This window comes from Scleropages formosus, chromosome 13 (genome assembly GCF_900964775.1).
Source record: "Scleropages formosus chromosome 13, fSclFor1.1, whole genome shotgun sequence".
NCBI lineage: Eukaryota > Metazoa > Chordata > Actinopteri > Osteoglossiformes > Osteoglossidae > Scleropages > Scleropages formosus.
Genome location: NC_041818.1, coordinates 10221707 through 10239858, shown reverse-complemented (window position 1 = coordinate 10239858; position 18152 = coordinate 10221707). Strand labels below are relative to the sequence as shown.

The 18152-nt window shown below is 43.4% G+C and overlaps 3 protein-coding genes across 8 annotated transcripts; 1 reads left to right on the top strand and 2 right to left on the bottom strand.

Annotated features, from left to right (window-relative positions):
- Nucleotides 1–652: 652 nt before the first annotated feature.
- zbtb3 (zinc finger and BTB domain containing 3) lies at nucleotides 653–4626 on the bottom strand. 2 transcript variants are annotated; one of them, XM_018737191.2, is made up of 2 exons: nucleotides 4591–4626; nucleotides 653–3659 (listed from the first exon to the last, which is right to left on the bottom strand). In XM_018737191.2, exon 2 carries the CDS (start codon nucleotides 3310–3312, stop codon nucleotides 1543–1545), a length of 1770 nt encoding a protein of 589 aa, XP_018592707.2. In that variant the 5' UTR covers nucleotides 3313–3659; nucleotides 4591–4626; the 3' UTR covers nucleotides 653–1542. The 2 variants fall into 2 exon arrangements, with proteins under 2 accessions (XP_018592707.2, XP_018592708.2); XM_018737192.2 differs by lacking the exon at nucleotides 4591–4626 and adding an exon at nucleotides 4206–4253.
- A 151-nt stretch (nucleotides 4627–4777) lies between these two features.
- Nucleotides 4778–8406, top strand: trpt1 (tRNA phosphotransferase 1). Of its 5 annotated transcripts, none has more exons than XM_018737233.2 (8): nucleotides 4778–4964; nucleotides 5431–5514; nucleotides 5833–5914; nucleotides 6314–6483; nucleotides 7237–7414; nucleotides 7757–7813; nucleotides 7912–8022; nucleotides 8142–8406. In XM_018737233.2, the coding sequence occupies exons 2-8, from the start codon at nucleotides 5461–5463 to the stop codon at nucleotides 8162–8164; spliced, it is 675 nt and encodes a 224-aa protein (XP_018592749.2). In that variant the 5' UTR covers nucleotides 4778–4964; nucleotides 5431–5460; the 3' UTR covers nucleotides 8165–8406. The 5 variants fall into 5 exon arrangements, with proteins under 5 accessions (XP_018592749.2, XP_018592747.2, XP_018592748.2 ...); XM_018737231.2 differs by having other exon boundaries at nucleotides 4778–5002; XM_018737232.2 differs by having other exon boundaries at nucleotides 4778–5002; nucleotides 5403–5514.
- Nucleotides 8407–9859: 1453 nt separating this feature from the next.
- Nucleotides 9860–17338, bottom strand: LOC108925204 (fermitin family homolog 3-like). Its single transcript, XM_018737013.2, has 15 exons — nucleotides 17197–17338; nucleotides 15846–15970; nucleotides 15312–15545; nucleotides 14875–14991; nucleotides 14354–14522; nucleotides 14093–14195; nucleotides 13660–13767; nucleotides 13317–13448; nucleotides 12585–12634; nucleotides 12281–12405; nucleotides 12018–12124; nucleotides 11319–11534; nucleotides 10909–11033; nucleotides 10542–10683; nucleotides 9860–10455 (listed from the first exon to the last, which is right to left on the bottom strand). Exons 2-15 carry the CDS (start codon nucleotides 15967–15969, stop codon nucleotides 10276–10278), a joined length of 1932 nt encoding a protein of 643 aa, XP_018592529.1. The 5' UTR covers nucleotide 15970; nucleotides 17197–17338; the 3' UTR covers nucleotides 9860–10275.
- Between the last annotated feature and the right edge of the window lie 814 nt (nucleotides 17339–18152).

The following is an 18152-nucleotide window of genomic DNA, read 5'->3' as shown; positions in this document are numbered from 1 at the left end:
AATTCATGCACATATAGAGACGTAGAAATAAAGCCAGTTTCATATTCAAACTGAACATCAGATGGGGTGAATATCACATTTCATGGCAAAGAAACACATTCCGTTAAAATGTACTTCTCTACAGTATTTTGTTGCATTCAGCTTTTTGCATTTAGTACCGCTCTCATTTTGACTTCATCGCTTTGATGTCAAAAAGTCCTAAAGTTGGAACTCTTGCTCAGATTTGTCACTCTTGGGGTACTATTTTGGCCATTCCTGAGAGACCAATGAACACGTGGTTCCCATTCCTGCACATGGGATCCCAGTTCATGCCTTGCATTATCTTCAGGTGAGTTCTCCCTGTCATTTGACATTTCATGATTCTGCAAATCTTCAAGACATTTTTGAAAATTAGAATCTGTCCAAACTGATGATGAATAAACTAAAATCTTAAGTGATGTATTTTTATGCAGAATGTTATCTGGTTTGTTAACCATTTAAATACTTCCTGAACAACTAACAATGATTGTTGGTTGCTAATTTCCAGGTATGTCTGTGGTGCACAAACATGCTAAACCAAGCTACAAAGATATACTTTTAGTATGAGCATGTATACTCTTACAACACCTTCCGTAGAAGCCCTGCCTTTGTGGCCAAACAGCAAAGCCACAAGTTCCCTTCAAACCTTTATTCAACCTTTATTAGCGCTATTACTTTATTAAAAGTTTTATTAGTCTGTACATCTACAGGCATCCTACCCAAACCTAATTAAATACAATTTATAGGTAAAATTGAGATGGCTACTGACATAACATGGCCACTAGCCAAGAAAAACTGCTCATACACATTTATTTAAATGAACAATCAATGAAAACATAAAAAAGTATAAATACGTATAATACAGCACTGTACACCTTGTTCACAGCAAAGGTTTAGTAACATGTTTTGGTAGTGGGCTATTTATTCATATCTTTTGCACAATTAATTAAAAAAAAACAAACCCATAAATAATAAAAGACACTAGTTAATAATGCTTCTACAACAGGTAAGGGAAATTCTGGTCTTGACAGGCAGCATGGTGAGCTGGTTTTCACTTGACCATAATGCTTAATGGTGTGATTAAAGTGAGTTAAAAAAATGTCTCATGGCATTTCAGGCATCAGTAAGTAGTAGAAAGGTAACAAAGATCTGTATTACTGCAGGACTTGACCAGAATTGCCCACCATCATTGTATCCTCATTACATTGAAACATTCCCTTTCAGCTGCACTAAACTCTTCCAGTCATTTTTCACAACTGGTCTCAAGTCTGGTAAACCTGACAATTATGGACACTGTATTCTCTACTCAAAGATTTCACAAAGTAGTTGCGGTTTAGCAACTGATATTTTTTAAAAGACACTTCTTAGTTTGCATACATTTTTGGTACTCCACATCATGAAATGGCTGAAGATAGAGCTGTTTTACAATACGGAATTGAAAACTCCAATTAAAAGCAGGTTTCTATAGTCCATGTTTCCTTTTCTGCTACATAAGTACCTCTGAGTGTCCACCACAGACCTCAGTCAGGGTTGCTGGGGCGGTGGCTGTGGCGGTTCAGAATCCACTCGGCTGCGTTTGGCTGGCAGCCCGTGGTCGTGGGCCTTACGGATGTGTCGATACAGGTCCCCGGACTGGGTGTAGCTGCGATAGCAGTAACGACACTCATAGGGGCGCTCACGCGTGTGCACGATGGCATGCCGCCTCAGAGTATAGGCACAGGAAAACGTTTTCCCACAGGTGGCACAAGTGGGCACGTCCTCCACATAGGTGCCCAAGGACTCCTGAAAGTCCTGGAAGTACAGGGCCTGTTGGTCTGGCTGTTGAGCGTGTCCTTGATGGGAAGTGGAAGGGAAGAAACCGCCAGGAAAGGAAGGAGGGTCAGAGGTGCTCGTACCTTGAGGAGAGAGTGGGAAGGAAAGGGGCTCTTGGTGGTGAGGGAGGTGCAAAAGGGAGTGGTGCGGCAGGAATACCTGATCGCTGTCCTCAAACTCAGCCCCCTCCACTCCCTCTGAGCCCCTTCGGTGCTCCCCTTCCCTTTCAAGCATCACTTCCATGTCATCCAGCTCCTCATCTGAAATGACAATGGCCTCCACCTTTACCTTGACCCCATCATCCTCTCGCTCCTCCTCTTCTTCCTCCTGTCCTAGTCCTGCTGCTATTTCCTTTGTTGAACCCTGACTCTGTCCATCCTGTCGTGAACTTGAGCGTTCTCTTTCCATCCCCAGGGTTTGCACCTCGGGCACAGACTGGTTGTGCGTGTGTGGAAGGGGAAGTGGTGCTAAGGGTGGTGGGGGACTCTGCCTTTGCACTGTAATAGGCACTGCTTTTGAAACACCAGCTTGCAGGTTGCCACCTTGCGCTAACGTTATGCAACTATCATTTGAGATCAATGGGCCGGCCAGATCTGGACTGGAGGTGCTATTCTCATTTGCATGTGTCAGTGAAAGAGAGCTGTTCCCATTGTTTTGAGTCTCTGAGCTGGGGAAACACTGGGCTACAGGTACAACAGAAGATGAGGAGGAAGATGAAGAAGATGGGTGGTTGCTGGAGTACATTTCAGTGGAGCTGCAAGGGCTGGCGAGGGTAGTCTCTCCTTGGCTTTGAGGCCTGGGCAAAGAGTCCATCCCTGGCTGGGTAGTATCAGCTAGGTCTGGACTGGCAGAGCCAGATTTGTCTGTATTGTTCGGGCTAGGAGTCTCTTCTCGAATATCTACTTTTCTCTCTGATCCGTGTGGGGTGAACTGGTTGAGGTGGGGAAACTGAGGCAAGGACAGCGCTGTACCTTTTGTCACCCCCGCTGATCCCTCAGTCCCCCCTCCTCCTGCATCCTCCCTAGATTCCCGGGTTCCTCCCACCAACCTAGCCGAACTCCCCCCGACAACCACACACTCCTCTTCAGCCTTGGTGCTGTCTGCCTCGGCCAGGCCTCGACCCTGCAGCCTCTTCTTACACACGCGTACAATATCATTCATGTGTAGGAAGCTGGCTGCAGCCAGCACATCCTCTGGTGGGGGCTGGGCAGCCAACCTCAGTGTGCCCTCATACATGAAGTCCAGGAGCAGGCCAAAGGCCAGGGGAGTCACAATTTCTCCATTGATGGTAACAGTCTCCCTCTTCCCTAGAGGCTGCTCAGAGTAGAACATGTGGAAGAATGGCGAGCAGGAGGCCAGGACAGCACGGTGGGCTAGGAAACGGGCAGACCCAACCTGGACGGTGCAGTCGCACAGGAATCCCTGGAGGCGCTGAGCTCGCAGGTTAGCCAAAAGCTGTTGGCTATGCTGGGGGAACTCCATCACCCTCAAGAGGAAGTGCACAGGAGGCCAACTGTTTCAGCTGAAGGAAACTTACGCAAGGAGCAACCGATTAAGGCGTGAAAGGCGTAAATAAGATTGGAGTTGTAAAAGAAAGAAAAGTGGAACTACACAGAAAAGGGACGCTCTCTTCCACAGAAGTAATCAGAAAAATATTTGTAACTTGTTTGCTTGCAGTCTGGCCAAAAAAGCAGCTGAAACATCACCACAATCTTTCCCTTTCAATGGGGCTGTTGTTCCACTGGTAGAACTGAACATGGACATGCTTCTGGAGACTCACTTCTCATCCCTCTCCCATCAGGCTGGCAAGGACAAAAGGAGGAATGTCACTAGAGAACGAAATGCACAAAAAGAGGAAGAATTAGCACAGTCGAAATAAGCTAATGTCCTAAGAAGATTCATTAATTCATCTCCTCATTATCAATACTCTTGACTATATTTCCATTTTGTTCTACCAAATTGACAGCTCTCACAAAAATACAAGTACAGGTTTTTCATTATTACTGATTACATGTTCTTTTTAACTAATCAGTATCAACCACTGTATGAGTGAATCGTGTCATTTTAAGTGCTACTTTAATCAGAAATCACTTCAACAGGCATTGGGATTGTTTAATAATGGTCAGGAGTACTAAAGGTTCATGAAAGGTTGTTCTATTATAATCCCATTCTATTAATTTTCCATCTTTTCATATTTTAATTTCAGATAATCTGTTTACTGCAATTCAATTGTACAATCACACTGAAGCAGACAAGTTGATTTTCCCAGATTACGTGTTAGAATGATTTCTTATCATATAGACCCGCCTGCTGTACTTTTGAATTTTAAATTTAACCTACGACGTTATGTTATTATCTTAAAAAAATGGACTGACCCACAGTAGCTAAAGTAGCCACTTAGGACGAGGCACTGCCTGCTGAGTGAATGAATGTTCGCAATAAAAATAAAATGGCATCTCGGTGAAGACACGACTTCACTTGACATGCTCAACACAATTTTAAAAACATAACAGAAATATAAAGACAAACAAAAAAAAACAGATAAAGCTGCCACAGAAGACAAGTCAAGTGAGCTAGTACTTCAGGTAGCAGGCAGCTGAGCAAAAATGCCCCTTTTTTATTCTTTCCATGTCCTGTTCTGAAAGGAAACGTTGGGTCATTAAAAGCACATTTTATTGCGAATATTTAATCACACAAGAAGCAACATGGCAAAGCCACGCGACATATTTACTGACAACAAACATCATCCGAAAGTCTCACCAATACGATACACAGTCGGCTGCCTCTCCTTTTTTCTGTTCTCGGTAAAAATGGCGGCAGGCAAGTCCCACCCTCCCGAAACAATAGGCACATTCGATTGGCTGTGGGTTTTCCCCCAACAAGGCGATTGGTGGCTTCCTCTGTCGTGTCGCCCTGTAAAAGTGCAGAAAAGGAACGTGCTGTAAGGCTTGATGGTTCAGCAGTGTGAGGAGTCGGGGGCTGCGCTCGCGCCGGTGTTCTCGTACTTTCCACCTCTACAACCTGCAAAACTACGATACCTGAGATTTCTTATATTATATGTGTAAAATTGTAACCAGACGACTTGGTGGTGCACGACATTGAAAGATACTTGTAGGACAAGATAAACGAATCTGGTAAACGTGTTAAGCTTTCGAGTGGAGTCGCTGGAGAGGTTATTAAATTCTTTGCTTCCTTTAAGAAAAGGCTTTTTCAGTCGCTTGAAAATAGCTGCGGAGAACCGCGTGTCTTAAGCAATAGTTATTGTATCCAGTTTAAATGATACATTTGATTGTTTCGCGTTAGCTGGTGAGATTTCCCTTGTTACACCTCGTACAATACACACTTCCTAATAAACACTAATGCTTTCTGTGTGATTCACACAAACATTTTGTAAATATAGTACCATCATCATGTTCTGTACCAAGTGGAGATACTTATACCTGTACCTACATTATTTTATAAAAGTAACAGTTTCTTACACAGTTTCAGGTGTAACTTTGCTGCTTCTTTTATTTACCTAATTTATTGTGTGTGTGTGTGTGTGTGTGTGTGTCTATTAAATGTCTGAAAAGTGTGTTTGGTCCTTGCTTGCATCTTCAGTCTGGTGTAACTGAAGTGATGAAGTAGACAATGGAGAGAAAGAGAGGAAGAGGTCGGAGGAGGCAGGGTTGTCGAGGAGACGAGGTGAGAGGGTGGATTCATCATCCCGGTACACGATGTGGAAACATGGCACTGAAAACACTGTGACTGCTTTTTCACTTCACCTTTCTCCAAGGTAACCTATAACCTTAAACTAAGTCCAACTGTGTACCCACTTATACACCAGGATGGGTATTTTGACTATCACTTCTGGGGAAGCACCTTGATCAAGAGTGTTACAGTTGGAGGTGGGATTAAAACCCAGATCCTTTGAGCTCAAAGCAGAAGTTCTAACCACTATGCCCACCACACCATGCACTGCCATTTAAAATTGCCAACCTCGTCCTGTCTCTTGTCCTGTAGGATTTGGATGTGCGTTTATCTAAGTCTTTGTCTTTCGTCTTGCGCCATGGAGCAGCTCGAATGAGGCTCAACATGAGCAGTGGTAGGAGGCTTTCTTTGGGGGTGGGGGGGTCATGATTTTAGGGTTTGGAGTAGATGACCATTATGGGTTTGAATTCCAAACATCATTATGAAGTTTGGTGGTTGTTGGAGTCCTTTCATTTGTGGTACAATATAAGCATCTTTCCCAAAGCTATACTTTCCTGCCTTTAGACATAATTTAATTATTTTTCTAATGTATGTATTGCTTGACCTTGACATATTCCACTGGTTCCTCTATGTAAAGCATAATAAAATAGTCATAAGTTGTTGCAAATTGGGGTTTTCATAGTCAGTGGCTCTTCAAATAAAACTGCTTCATGCTTCACAGTTGCATACATAAAAATGCCGTAACATGATTTTGACTTTTTTTTTTTTTTTTTTGACCCCAACTCATCTTCAGATGGCTTCTTGTTGGTGGAAGACCTGCTGTCACATCCGCAGTTCCATTCCTTCTCACTGGAAGACATAGAGAGGGTGGTGGCTAATAATGACAAACAGCGATTTAAACTCCGCAGGCATCCTAGTACTGGACAGCTGGAAATTCGAGCAAATCAGGGGCACTCTTTCCAGGTTTGTAGTAAAGGTTAATGGAATGTCAAGGCCTATGCAACAGTCTTTTTACCCACAATACCATCTCATAGCACACGGGTTGCAGGTTCCATTCAGTCCCCATCTCTCTTTGAGCAAAGTTTACACATTTTCCCCATGCAAACATGGGTTTCTGTCCAAGGTGTACTCTTTCTTTGGACCATTTGTGGTCTTGGATAAACTAGAACAGGCAGTTAATTGTTCAAAACATATGGGTGGATGCATCATTTTAAGGTACTTCACAGTCTTTATTTGTAATGCTCTTAAGAAACATGTCAATGCTCAAAAGAAAAGGTTTTTGTAAACTTTCTGGGATTTCTCAGTAATACATCTTAGCCATTAAGGTTGGCATATGGTTTCTTCAGTATTTACACTGTTTGTTGTTAATTTGATAGAATGGGAAGAGTGGCATCACAATTTGGTAAAATTTTTTATTTTTCAATTTAGATGATACACCTAGACTTATTGTACTTAATGTAGTGATTTTTTTTTGTTATAAATAGCAATGCAATATGAGCAGAAGCTATACAGAAAAATAGGAGGCAGTGTAACAATTTCAAAGAATTACTTGGTACTGTTTCTTCTTAAAAAACCAGCAGCAGATTACTTTTAGCAAGAACACTGAGGCTAAATGTCAACGTTTTCATGAATTCAGTATCAATGTAGGACCTATAAATGTGTTTTGTTTCAAACTTTAATTTTTTTGATTACGCTCTTGTTTTGCTGATGGTTCAGGTAGTGGATTTGGAGCTTAGAGAAGTCCATCTTGATTCTCCAGACTGCCCCAAAGAAGCAGTCCATGGCTCCTACCTCAAGCATTGGCCATCCATTCGTACCCATGGTTTGAGCAGGATGAAACGCACCCATATCCACCTGGCGCCAGGGTTGCCCGAAGAGAGTACAGTCATCAGTGGTCAGTAAGAGAGAGCTGAAGTAGTGTGTTATAAGGAGAGGAGGAATGCGATGAAGAAAGGCTGGAATAAAGATGAGGGAAGAGTAATACTGAATGATGGAATATAATACATGAGAATGAGGGAAGAGCTGTTCTGTGATAGGCCACTGTGATAAGAGCAGTATTGTGATAGTACTGTGATAGGAGCATAGTGAAGATTGACATGACAACAAAAGATGCTTGTGCTTGTAGTAGGAGAAAAAAAAAATTGAATTTTGATGGTCATACCCATAAATTTGCATGCAGAGTTAGATTTTGATTAGTGCTGCTCTTATTGGTGGACATTTTTGTTTACCCATTCAGGCATGAGGCAGAACTGCGACTTGGCAATTTACGTTGATGTTTGCAAAGCTCTTGCAGGTAAGCGATGCGTTAGACGCTCGCAAACAACTTGCCTGTTTTTAACACTATTCAAATTGTATGTCTTTTTTTCTCTCGCTGTCTGTGCTGCTTTACAGATGGAATCTTGTTTTTCTGGTCTGACAATGGGGTGCTGTTGACTCCAGGGGATACAGATGGGAGACTTGCTGCAAAGTACTTTACACGTGCTGTCCAGTTGAAACCCACAAGTGAGCCTTATCACCAATCTCTCGTGACTCCCAGCAAATGGTCCTAAAATCCGCAGAGAAAAACTGAGCATAGTTTCTTTGCTGGGTGCTTATTTTGTGGTTCATGTCCTGTTTTACAGATTGTGAACTTCCACTGGAGTAGGTGAAGAGACCAACTTGGCAATTGGTGCAAGCCGAAGATTGCGATGGCAGCAGAATAGTTGTTGACACTTATGTGTTGTCAAACTGGAAATTAACTGAGAAACTATCACAACTAGCCCCATGTGCACTGTAAAGAAATAAAGGTATGAGCAGTACTCCAGTTCTTCTCCAGATGACTCATTAAAGAATAAATAAACTTACATTACTGAAACTGTTACCGAATGTTGCACATTTTATTAAAACTGAGCTTGGGAAGTTTACTGTTAAATTTGTATGATTTGGGCGTAATAGGTCCCATTGTGTTTTTATTTACCTACACTCATAGAAATTTCAATTCATATGAAGTGATAATTAGCAAGGATAATGAAAAAATATTTTTTCATTTTTTATTCATTGCAACTTCAAATGGGCACTAATATTGGCTATAGGTTTTCAAGCTTTGTGAATTGAAAGCATGATGTGACAGAAATGCACAGGCAGATGCCTATATTTCATTCCGATGTATGTTCTAAACATATTGTGGAAGTGACAAAGTTGACTTTGACTTTATATGAGATCTCCCACTCCCGTCAGGCAGCGTGCACTGCTGGAGATAGCCTCTGTGGTTTCCTGTGTTTGTGACGTACACCAAAGGTATCATTATTTCCTTTCAGTTTGTCTGTAACGGTATGCACCGATAAAGCTGACAGCACAGACAAAGTGACCTCTGAATGCTGATTGTCTCATGCTTACCATTTCAATTTGCTGTGTTCACTGTTGAATAAGAAATACTTGCAGTCCAAGAACCATAGATCTTAGTAATACTTCAACTGCATGTATTCAAACTTAAAAATGCAGCATTTAAAATAGTTTTGTCTGAAAATTTAATTTATTGGATATGAATATAAAATAACATTTCATATGCAAAGAAGTCATTATATGTTGTTTTAATATATGCATCAGTGCCAATGAGCAGGAGAAACTGTGACTATAAATTAGTAATGAAATAGACATTATTATATTGTGAATAGTTGACATTTATGTTTTCCCCACTAATGAAGATGCTAGAAGCTGCAGGACAAACTGTGTACTTAATGTTACATATATGTAAAATGGTACATTCTATTTCCATATTTTCAAAAAAGTAAAACACTTGATTGTTTCGTAGCAGTACTGTTTAGTTTGTGTATTTTATTACTTGCATATGTAGTTCAAAAACTAGTTTTAATGTTTTTGTGTATAAAGAATTCAGTCTTGGGAACATTTTTAACATATTGACATGTCTAAAAAGTCATTTTGAAATCAAATCTAAGCATTAGTTGGGTTAATGTTAGCTTTGTGTGGAATGGGCTACTGCAGTCCCTGAGAGCTACAAAGCATGTGGAAATGCACCCTCCTTCAGTTTAGTTGTTTTTATTTGCGTAGTAAGTCACCAGACTAGTGTTTACGATGTAAATCAGGTGAAAATGTGAAATATATTTGTACCTCTCAAAGGTGAATTAGTTTTCCCTGAGCTATGGAATTCGAAATAATTCCGAAGGATGCATTTTCTTAAAAAAAAATTACCAAAATTAATTACAAATTAAGCATGCATTTGAGCAGTCTTTAGAAAGGCATAACCATTAGAATAAATGATGCACTGTACTGTTAATTTGTCATGACCTATGTCTATACTCTTTCACCAAGGAAACCAAAATACTGATCAGACAACAACCTCTTTCAGTCCAAACTTTTCAGAGTTTTAGTTCTTGTATTATCAACACTTTACCAAATTTATGTTTATTCAGAGATTAGAGTATATTTTTAAGTGAATTTGGTATCTAATACATTATAAAAATGTGCTTTCAGTTGTGTGAGGTTTTCTCTTACCAAATATGGATGTACTGCACGTTATCTCAGATATGTTACTCTTCCAGCATTGAAAGTGACAAGCTGTTAGTCATGAATAGGCAGTAATGAATTGGTGTTTTTTTTTTTTTTTAAAAGAGTATCCTTATAAAACAAGTCAATGGCTGCAAAGGAGTAGGTACTGGAGATGCTGATACTGTCTTAAGGAATAAAATACTTTGACAGGAAGTCAGTGGATGTCATGGCAAAGGATGCAGGGATCAGTATTTGCGAAGCAACCAGGTCTCACAAAGCTTCGTGTCCCCCAGTGAGTTTGTGAAAGAGCTCTTCGTTGAGGGTGTCGCTTTGCTCACGGCTGCGGGTCGACATGAATATGTAGCCACCGATGTATTCGTGCACAATCTTACAGTCTGCTGTCACACAGCCGAAGGCTATATTCACATTGCCGTCAAACTCAATGGCCACCTGAAGATGAATAGAGAAAGAGAGAAGGTTATCGACAGTATGAACTTTACTGAAATTTTCCCACCAACACTGAGAAGGCAACTCACCTGTCGAATGTCCCAGTTGACATTCCATTGTCTCATATTGTTGTAACGCCAGGTCTTCACCACGTCTCCAACACCCAGGTCAATGCGGATGAGCCGGTTGGGGGCAATGCCCAGGACCTCATCCTTTCGGCTACCCTTAAACCTATTTCAGACAAAGCATAGTTGTAAACCTTCTACATGCTTGGAAATAAAACGGAGAAACGAGGCTATAATGGTTGCCAGAATAAATTCTGCACAATGCTTGTGTTTGGTATTACTCGCATGCATAATACTTTGCACAGTTTTGTTTAGGTAAGCTATTTTTGTATACGTGTATATACTTCTACTTTTCGGTTGTTTAATTATGGCGGCAGTCCCCCCCACTCACCTCACCACAAAAAATGACACTCCAAAATCTGGAAGGGCCTGCCAGATTTGCAGGAAGCGTAGGATGGCATCTGTCAGGGAGAGCTGCGCCACGTTTTGATACGCTTCCAGAATGCGAGGCGTTAACTGGGGAGGACGAGATTTATTGTTCCTCGGGGCCAATGGACAGATTTATAGCGCTGTGCTCAGTCACCTTCTTGTCTAGCAGTCAATTTTAAGGCTAGATGACCCTGGTTCTAAAGTTAATAACATTTTCATTGTAATTGATAATTGGGTAATGGATAACCATAAATTGTTTTTTCATGAGTGAATGTGCTGTAACAAGGCTATAAACCATACATGAATGAATTTGCATGGAAGTGCGCCTTGGACACGGATACCTAGAGAATTCTGCCAGGGAAGACAGTCTACCTGCTTGGGCTTGTACTTCTTGTGGTATCGGGGGGAGACGAGACTGTGGGTGTTGATGTTTTCATCATTTTGGGCTGATGCGGCCCCTGGGTTGGAGTGCTGCATGGACAGAAAAGCCTGGATGTTCTTCACCTCACTGGAGAAGGAGCTGTCTGCCAGGCTTTTCCCCTTGGCAGCCAGGCGACACGCGGCCATCCAGCGCGAGTACTGCTGTTCCTGAAGGCAGGGAATCGGGGGTGTGGGTGGAGCACAAACGTTCTACTGTTACGGGCAGCAGGTGGTCCAAAGATGAAGGATATGCCCTTGCAACCTAAATGATGACTCTTTCAGGTCTAGATAGATGTGGTGATGATGTGTGCTTTGACCATCAGGAAATTTTCAACTATATTAGTAGGTGAGGTGTTAAAATTATATGTTGGCAGTCAGGTTACCAGAGTTCTAAAAGTAACTGAAATAGTAAGAATAATTTAAAAAAAAAATAATAGTAATGAATTTATCAATGCACATAAAATGCTTCTTTGTTAACATTATTAGAGATGTTTTTTTTCATGAAAAAACTCTAATTAAGGAAGCATTTCGTAATAAGCATCATCTGATTTGAGGGTCACTGGAATGTATCATGTGCGTATTCACCGGATCATTCGCATGTACATGAGTGAAGTGTGGTGGGAGTCGGTCGGCAAATCCTTCCTCACTCACGTTCTCACAACGCAGGTAGACTTCGTTCATGCCCTCTGGGCTCGGAATCAGCAGCTTGATGCAGAATTTCTGGCCTGCCACGTTCACATCACCAGCCACCTCACATCCTGGCAGAGGAGCACAGGTAACTTGTGTACTCAGATTCTGTACTCGGCGTGTCTGGAGAATCGATCGCTGCTTTACCCGCCATCAAAAGTGAGCTCTCCGAATGTCCGTAAATCTGAATGTGTGTCGAGGTATATTTTTTTGTCCACGTCCGGTACCTTTCAGGTCCATCTTCTGAATGGGCTCTCCGAAACCTTCCTCTTTGCTCTTGAAGTAGGAGATGGAAGCGTCTTTGAAGACAAACCAGTACTGCTTATAGCCTTTCAGTGTCAACCTTTTCGGTCTAGAAGCAGAGATAGAGGGGGAAGTTAACTGATGTTAATTTCCGTACACACCGTAATGGCTGTTCTGTTCAAGGATGTTCACCTGTGTTCCATCTCCCACCAGAAACGTTTTGACACCAAAATTGTATTGAGAGAAACAAAACTAGCGAGACCCAGTTACATTTTTAGGAGATCTTACCGGAATATCTTCAAGTAGTCGTGCAGCTCTGGAGCGGTCGTCATGGTTTCCTGTTTAAGTGGCAAACACCATTACGGGTCACCACTATTTTTAATATTAGTTCTGTTGTGTGTAATTCTGCATTATCGTATCCATTCGTTATCAATAACCTCTTGTCCAGTGTAGGGTTGTGGCGGTTTAGATCTTGTCCCAGAATAATAGGGCACTGGGCTATGCAGGAAACACCATGGATGGAATACGGATCCATTGTAATGCAGTCACACACACATTTGCTCACATGTACTAAGGGTAATTTAGAGTCACCAGCCCATCCGAAACACACACATCTTTGGGTTGTGGGAGGAAACCAGAGCACCCAGGGAAAGCCCACGGAAGCAAGGGCAGAATACACAAACTCTACACAGATAGAGGCAGATTCGAACGCAGGACCCAGTACTTGTGAGGCACCACCATGCCCCACTATCTCTGTTATCTGTTATCAATGCATCATTTGCGAAATTCTGAAATGCTTCTAAAATGCAATAACATAACGAACACTTCATTACCGTCCTTTGGAAACAGAGACGCTCCGATGCGATCGGCGTAAATAAACTTTGAGACAGTTTACGGGTCATTTACATAAGTCAGGCAGAAGTAAGAAAAGGCGAATCAGTAACAAAGACCAACAAATTTAGAAAAACGCCGAAGAGTCCTGGTAGAAGATAAGAAAGCGAGAATAAAAAAATGTCTGACCAACATATCCATGGAGCTGCTCTCTCCTTCCATTTTGACCTCCAGCGACTGCAAGGCAGAGTCCAGGTCATCCATCGCTGGACACGACATCATGGCCTGGGGCTCGGACTGGGACACTTTGTTTATGTGGTACTGCGGTAGGAGAAAAAATGTCACCTGTATGGATTTTTGCCTCATTGCTTTTGCTGATATTTCTTCGGACAGTAACACGTACCAGTCAGTCTTGTCAAATCTCACGTGTCATTATTAAAGCAGCAATAAAAGCAGCATATTCTCATGTTTCCCGTGGTTATCCCAGTAAAATGTAGACATAGTGTGTGTTTTCCAGGGATCCTTCCATCACCTGTAGGGCCCCGAATAGCATCATCTCCTCCTCTGTGCAGTCAATGTCCTCGAGCAGGATGGCCCATCGAGCTTGTTCGTAGAGTTGGGTCAGGCGCACCGCATCATACTGGGAAGCGGAGATGCCAACGAAAGGTACGTTTTAGCAGCACGGCAAGGCCACGTGGCACGCAGAGGAGTGACAGCGGGTAAACGGCGACTCCAGTCCAGCTTGAAAAATGCCACATCCAAGCCCCGCACCGAGAGATCCCTCTGAGAGGACTAGCGTCACTCTAAAAAGCTCCTCTACGGACCGTGTCGAAAAAGTCGACGACGTTTCGTCTAGGTTAGCTGACCTCTTTGCTTATGAGACAGCGTTAAGAAGCGGCTGTTCTGTTCAGAACACCTTGGTGCCGGACTCACGCTCACACAGCCACGCACACGTAAGCAGGCACCTTGGGCTCGAGCTCGTGGAAGGTGTAGTATTTGAACCGCAGCCACAGTCGGTCATTCTCTTGGATTCCCTGTTGCATCAGGGATCGAGACGAGTCCAGCCACCTGGAAGTTGGGGGGAGGGACAACGTCCTTCATTCATCCGCTCCAGCGCAGACTTGGTATGCAGTTTAGAAAGCCATTCCCAGAAAAGCCATCTCCAGAATGGTACACACATTGCGTTACGGAAGCAGACACGAGTTTAGCGGGCAGGCACACCTCACCTGCTGTGGATATGGGCTTTGTCCACCACGCTGGCCGGCCGGTACATTTTAGCGATGACCTCAGGGGCAGGTGGTGGCTGGCTTATGGACAGCATTTTGTACACCGCTTCGGTCTGGGGGGAGTCGGCAAAGTGGGCTGGCATACCGTTGTACAGGTTGGGAACCGAACCTGAGAGACAGAGCGCAGCGTGACGGCTGGAACATAACCCTTCATGACATAGAACTGCCCGTTACGGTCAACTGCGTTTAGACCGAACGAAAACCTAGACCAAGTTACCTAGTGCAGTCCTCCAGTGAGAGAGAGAGATAGATAGATAGATAGATAGATAGATAGAGGGATGGAGGGATGGACGGATAGACAATTCATTAATCTATGTAATTAATTAATTCATTCATTCATTCATTTATTAATTCATTCCTCCATCTATTTGCTTGTTTGTTGGTTTCAGAGCAAATGAACAACATTAAAATAGATAGGCACATCTTTAAAAATCCCAAATAAAGCTACATCTCATCTGCACCTGAGGTTAGGGGGACTCCAGTGAGGTCGTACACCTCTTCTTGTGCCTCCTTGTCTTTCTTCTTCTTTTTCTCTTCCACTGGACGGAGGAGCGACAGCTCCTCCGGGTGACGCATGCCTTTCGCGGGCGGAGTGATTAGAGGAAGAGGAAGAAAAGGAAGGCGTTTATTTGAATCGCAGCTGTACTCTGTGAGCTTATTTAAAATGGGGGGGGGGGGGGGGGGGGGAGCCAAAAATTAAATATTTGGAGGAACCCTGAGGATTTTTTAAAGCGAAGGGCGGTGAGGTACTGATAGCGCTGGATTGTTCCCATGAGAATGTGCGTGATTTCAGATGCTGCAAAAATGATCGGTTCCAGATAACCGTCTTGCCGATTCAGTCCTCGGTTCGGTCGTCGATTTACTAGGTTTTCGCGCACAGCCGCTCTGCAGTACTTACTGAGCAGCTTGCAGATGCCCATGACGGTGCGGAAGGTGGGCCCCGAGAAACACGCCCGCAGCCTCACGGTCATTCCGTTGGGCAGACCCAGGCGCAGGGGCTTGTGCTGGGGGGTGAAGGTGAGGCGCGCGTCCGCGTGGATCCCGCACTTGTCCAGCGTCCAGGCGGGCCGCAGGAGCCACTGCTGCTTCTGCTCCCACCAGAGAGCGTGGTCTGACCAGTCCTTCTTCATCTCTGCCAGGCAAAGGCAAAGGCGAACGACAACGATTTTACCCCTTACCTTTTACCAGACTCTTCATTGGGACCCCCACACTCACACTCTCTTCAACGTAGGGGGACTGACGCAAAAGGTGTGTTTATTGTGCAATGTTTGAAACATAGAGTACATGCGTTGTAATCTGAAATATGTCTTCTGTTCTGTGGGTCGTTCTTTACAACAGGCATAAGGACTAAAAATATGATTTCTAGCCACACCGTTCCTCTATAGTGCAGAGGCCCATTTTGGCCAGGACCTCATGCGCTACTTCGACTCACGTGTTTTTTCCACAATCTTGAGGATGACCCCGCCGATGTGCAAGTCGGAGGTGACGCTGATGCTGAGGGGCGGCGCCTCGGGGCCCAGCTCCTCTACGGCGACGGTCAGGTCCCACACAGCCATTCTGTCAATGGAGCCGTGGGGGGTGGGGGTGGGGGTGGGGGTGGGGGTGGAGGGAGGGGTGACTCACGATGACATTTTACATTTCAAAGTCCTCATCTCAACTCACACTTTAAAATCACCCGAACTTCATGAACGGATTCAAATTTCGGTCTTCGGGATCGTCAGCGCTAATCCGGTGCCTTCTAAGGAAAGGTTCTCCTAGGTGAGAGAACGAGAAAGTTCCCAGGCGTCCCAGTTTCACTCTACTTCAGCGCCTTAATTTCTTCTTTGCGGTCTCAGCGCAGCTATCCGGCGCGTGTCAATCAGGCGCCGATCGTGGAATCTACCGCCAAGCTAGCATAACTTGGAGCGTTCAAGGACTGCGGTTGTCGATCCTTAGAGAATCGGTACAATTTTTTCGTCCAGGACAATGGCGACCCACCCCTACAAGGATTAAGAAAGGCAGTGTGTCGACACGAGGGCCGGGCGAGCAACGCCATCACGCAACTTGTGCAAAGTTACACAAATCAGCACGTATTTATTCACATGATAGCTCCTGACCTGCCATTTCGTGGTCACTTCCTATTCCCAACGCCCATAATCACACTTACTCATGTTTCCTATCCGAGAGGGTGACAGACACATTCCACAGCCACTTTGTCTACGTGAGCAGCAAGCCGAGTCGAACCCGGGCCACCTTTTATAGGGATTCTGTCATTTGCCTGGGAGGACGCTTCGTAGTCAAGTTGCAGTTGACCAAAAATACGTCATAAATAGAATTGCTAAACATTCCTGGCTAAAATAAAAGATTAAATTAAAAAAAAAAAAAACCGAAAGAAGAACCAGCAAAAGCTGAGCAGAAGTATAAAATAAGTGCAGATATGGCGGTCAGGTGCACATGGTGGGGTTCTGAATTTTGAAAGCCTGTTCCTTTGTTTCCTTTCTCCCCATTTGCCATCCCTTAGAGCGAACTTGTGTATTTTACTCTCAAATATTAGTATATGACTAAGAAATGTTTACAGGTTTGCGGACAGAAATAGACAGACGCAGCAGGTCTTGGAATCGAGAATCTCGTTCACTAAGAGGAACATCGATGTGAACACAATAGGCCATAAAAGGAAAGACCTTTTGACGTGTCAGCAGGCTTTACTCCCCTTGCTGCTCCGCAAACATCTCCTCCATCTCCTACCGTTGCTCCGAAAAGTCGAGAAAGGCTTTTTCGAGCAGGTGCATAAGACTTGATCCTACCTTCTTGGCTATTCCACGGTCCTTCGTTTCAGAGGCTCAGGAAGGACCCCCGCCCTGTCGCTGCCGTTTCTCTCTCTGCTGGGTGTCTCAAATCGGTCTGTGTCACTTCCCCCTCTCGAGTGCTCGTTCTCTCGGACTGAACTTGTGGTTTATACGCAGGGCTAAGTCTAAGCTGCAAGACGGGTGTTCCTCTTTTATCGACTTCCGTGTGACAGAGTTTCAGCGAGCAGCTCAGAGTATTTTTGTGTCATTGGGTCTTTGCTCGTTGTGGGTGTTGGGAGGTGTGCGCAATTTGTGCATCTCATTTAATATGGGCAAACATCACACGATAATTTAAATATACATCTTTCCTCAGTGTGAACAATAAGATCTTCTATAACCCTCCGTGTTTCCTACTATGACCACGGGAATAGACCTAGTAAATGAACATCAATATCGAATAGTGGCTGTTTTGCAAAACGTTCTACTAACTAAGAAAACTAGGAAACAATTTGACATTACTCAGTGTCTTGACGTAACTTTTACATTTACATTTATTCATTTAGCAGATGCTTTTCTCCAAAGCAACATACATCTCAGAGAATACAATGTGCATTACATTAGGAGAAAGAAAGACATAGCCGCAGACATGTGATTCTTAAGTAAACTTAGTTTCTTTCCACTTTATGCACCGATGTTCATCGCACAAGTAGGTGCATAAAACAGACAGTTCAGATGTAAAAATCATGAACTAAGCTATTTTAAATATACCACAAGTATTTTTTTTTAAAACAATTAATATAGACTGTAGGAACACTAAGAAAAATTAAAAATTCATGTACTCATGTATTGTACCACACAGTGTTCTCTGCAGCTTTGGATTTACTTTATTGCTGATAGGATTACAGCCACATTTCCAATGATCATAGCAATGCAACAAACCACCCAAATGACCTCAGCAATCTTGTACCTTCTGC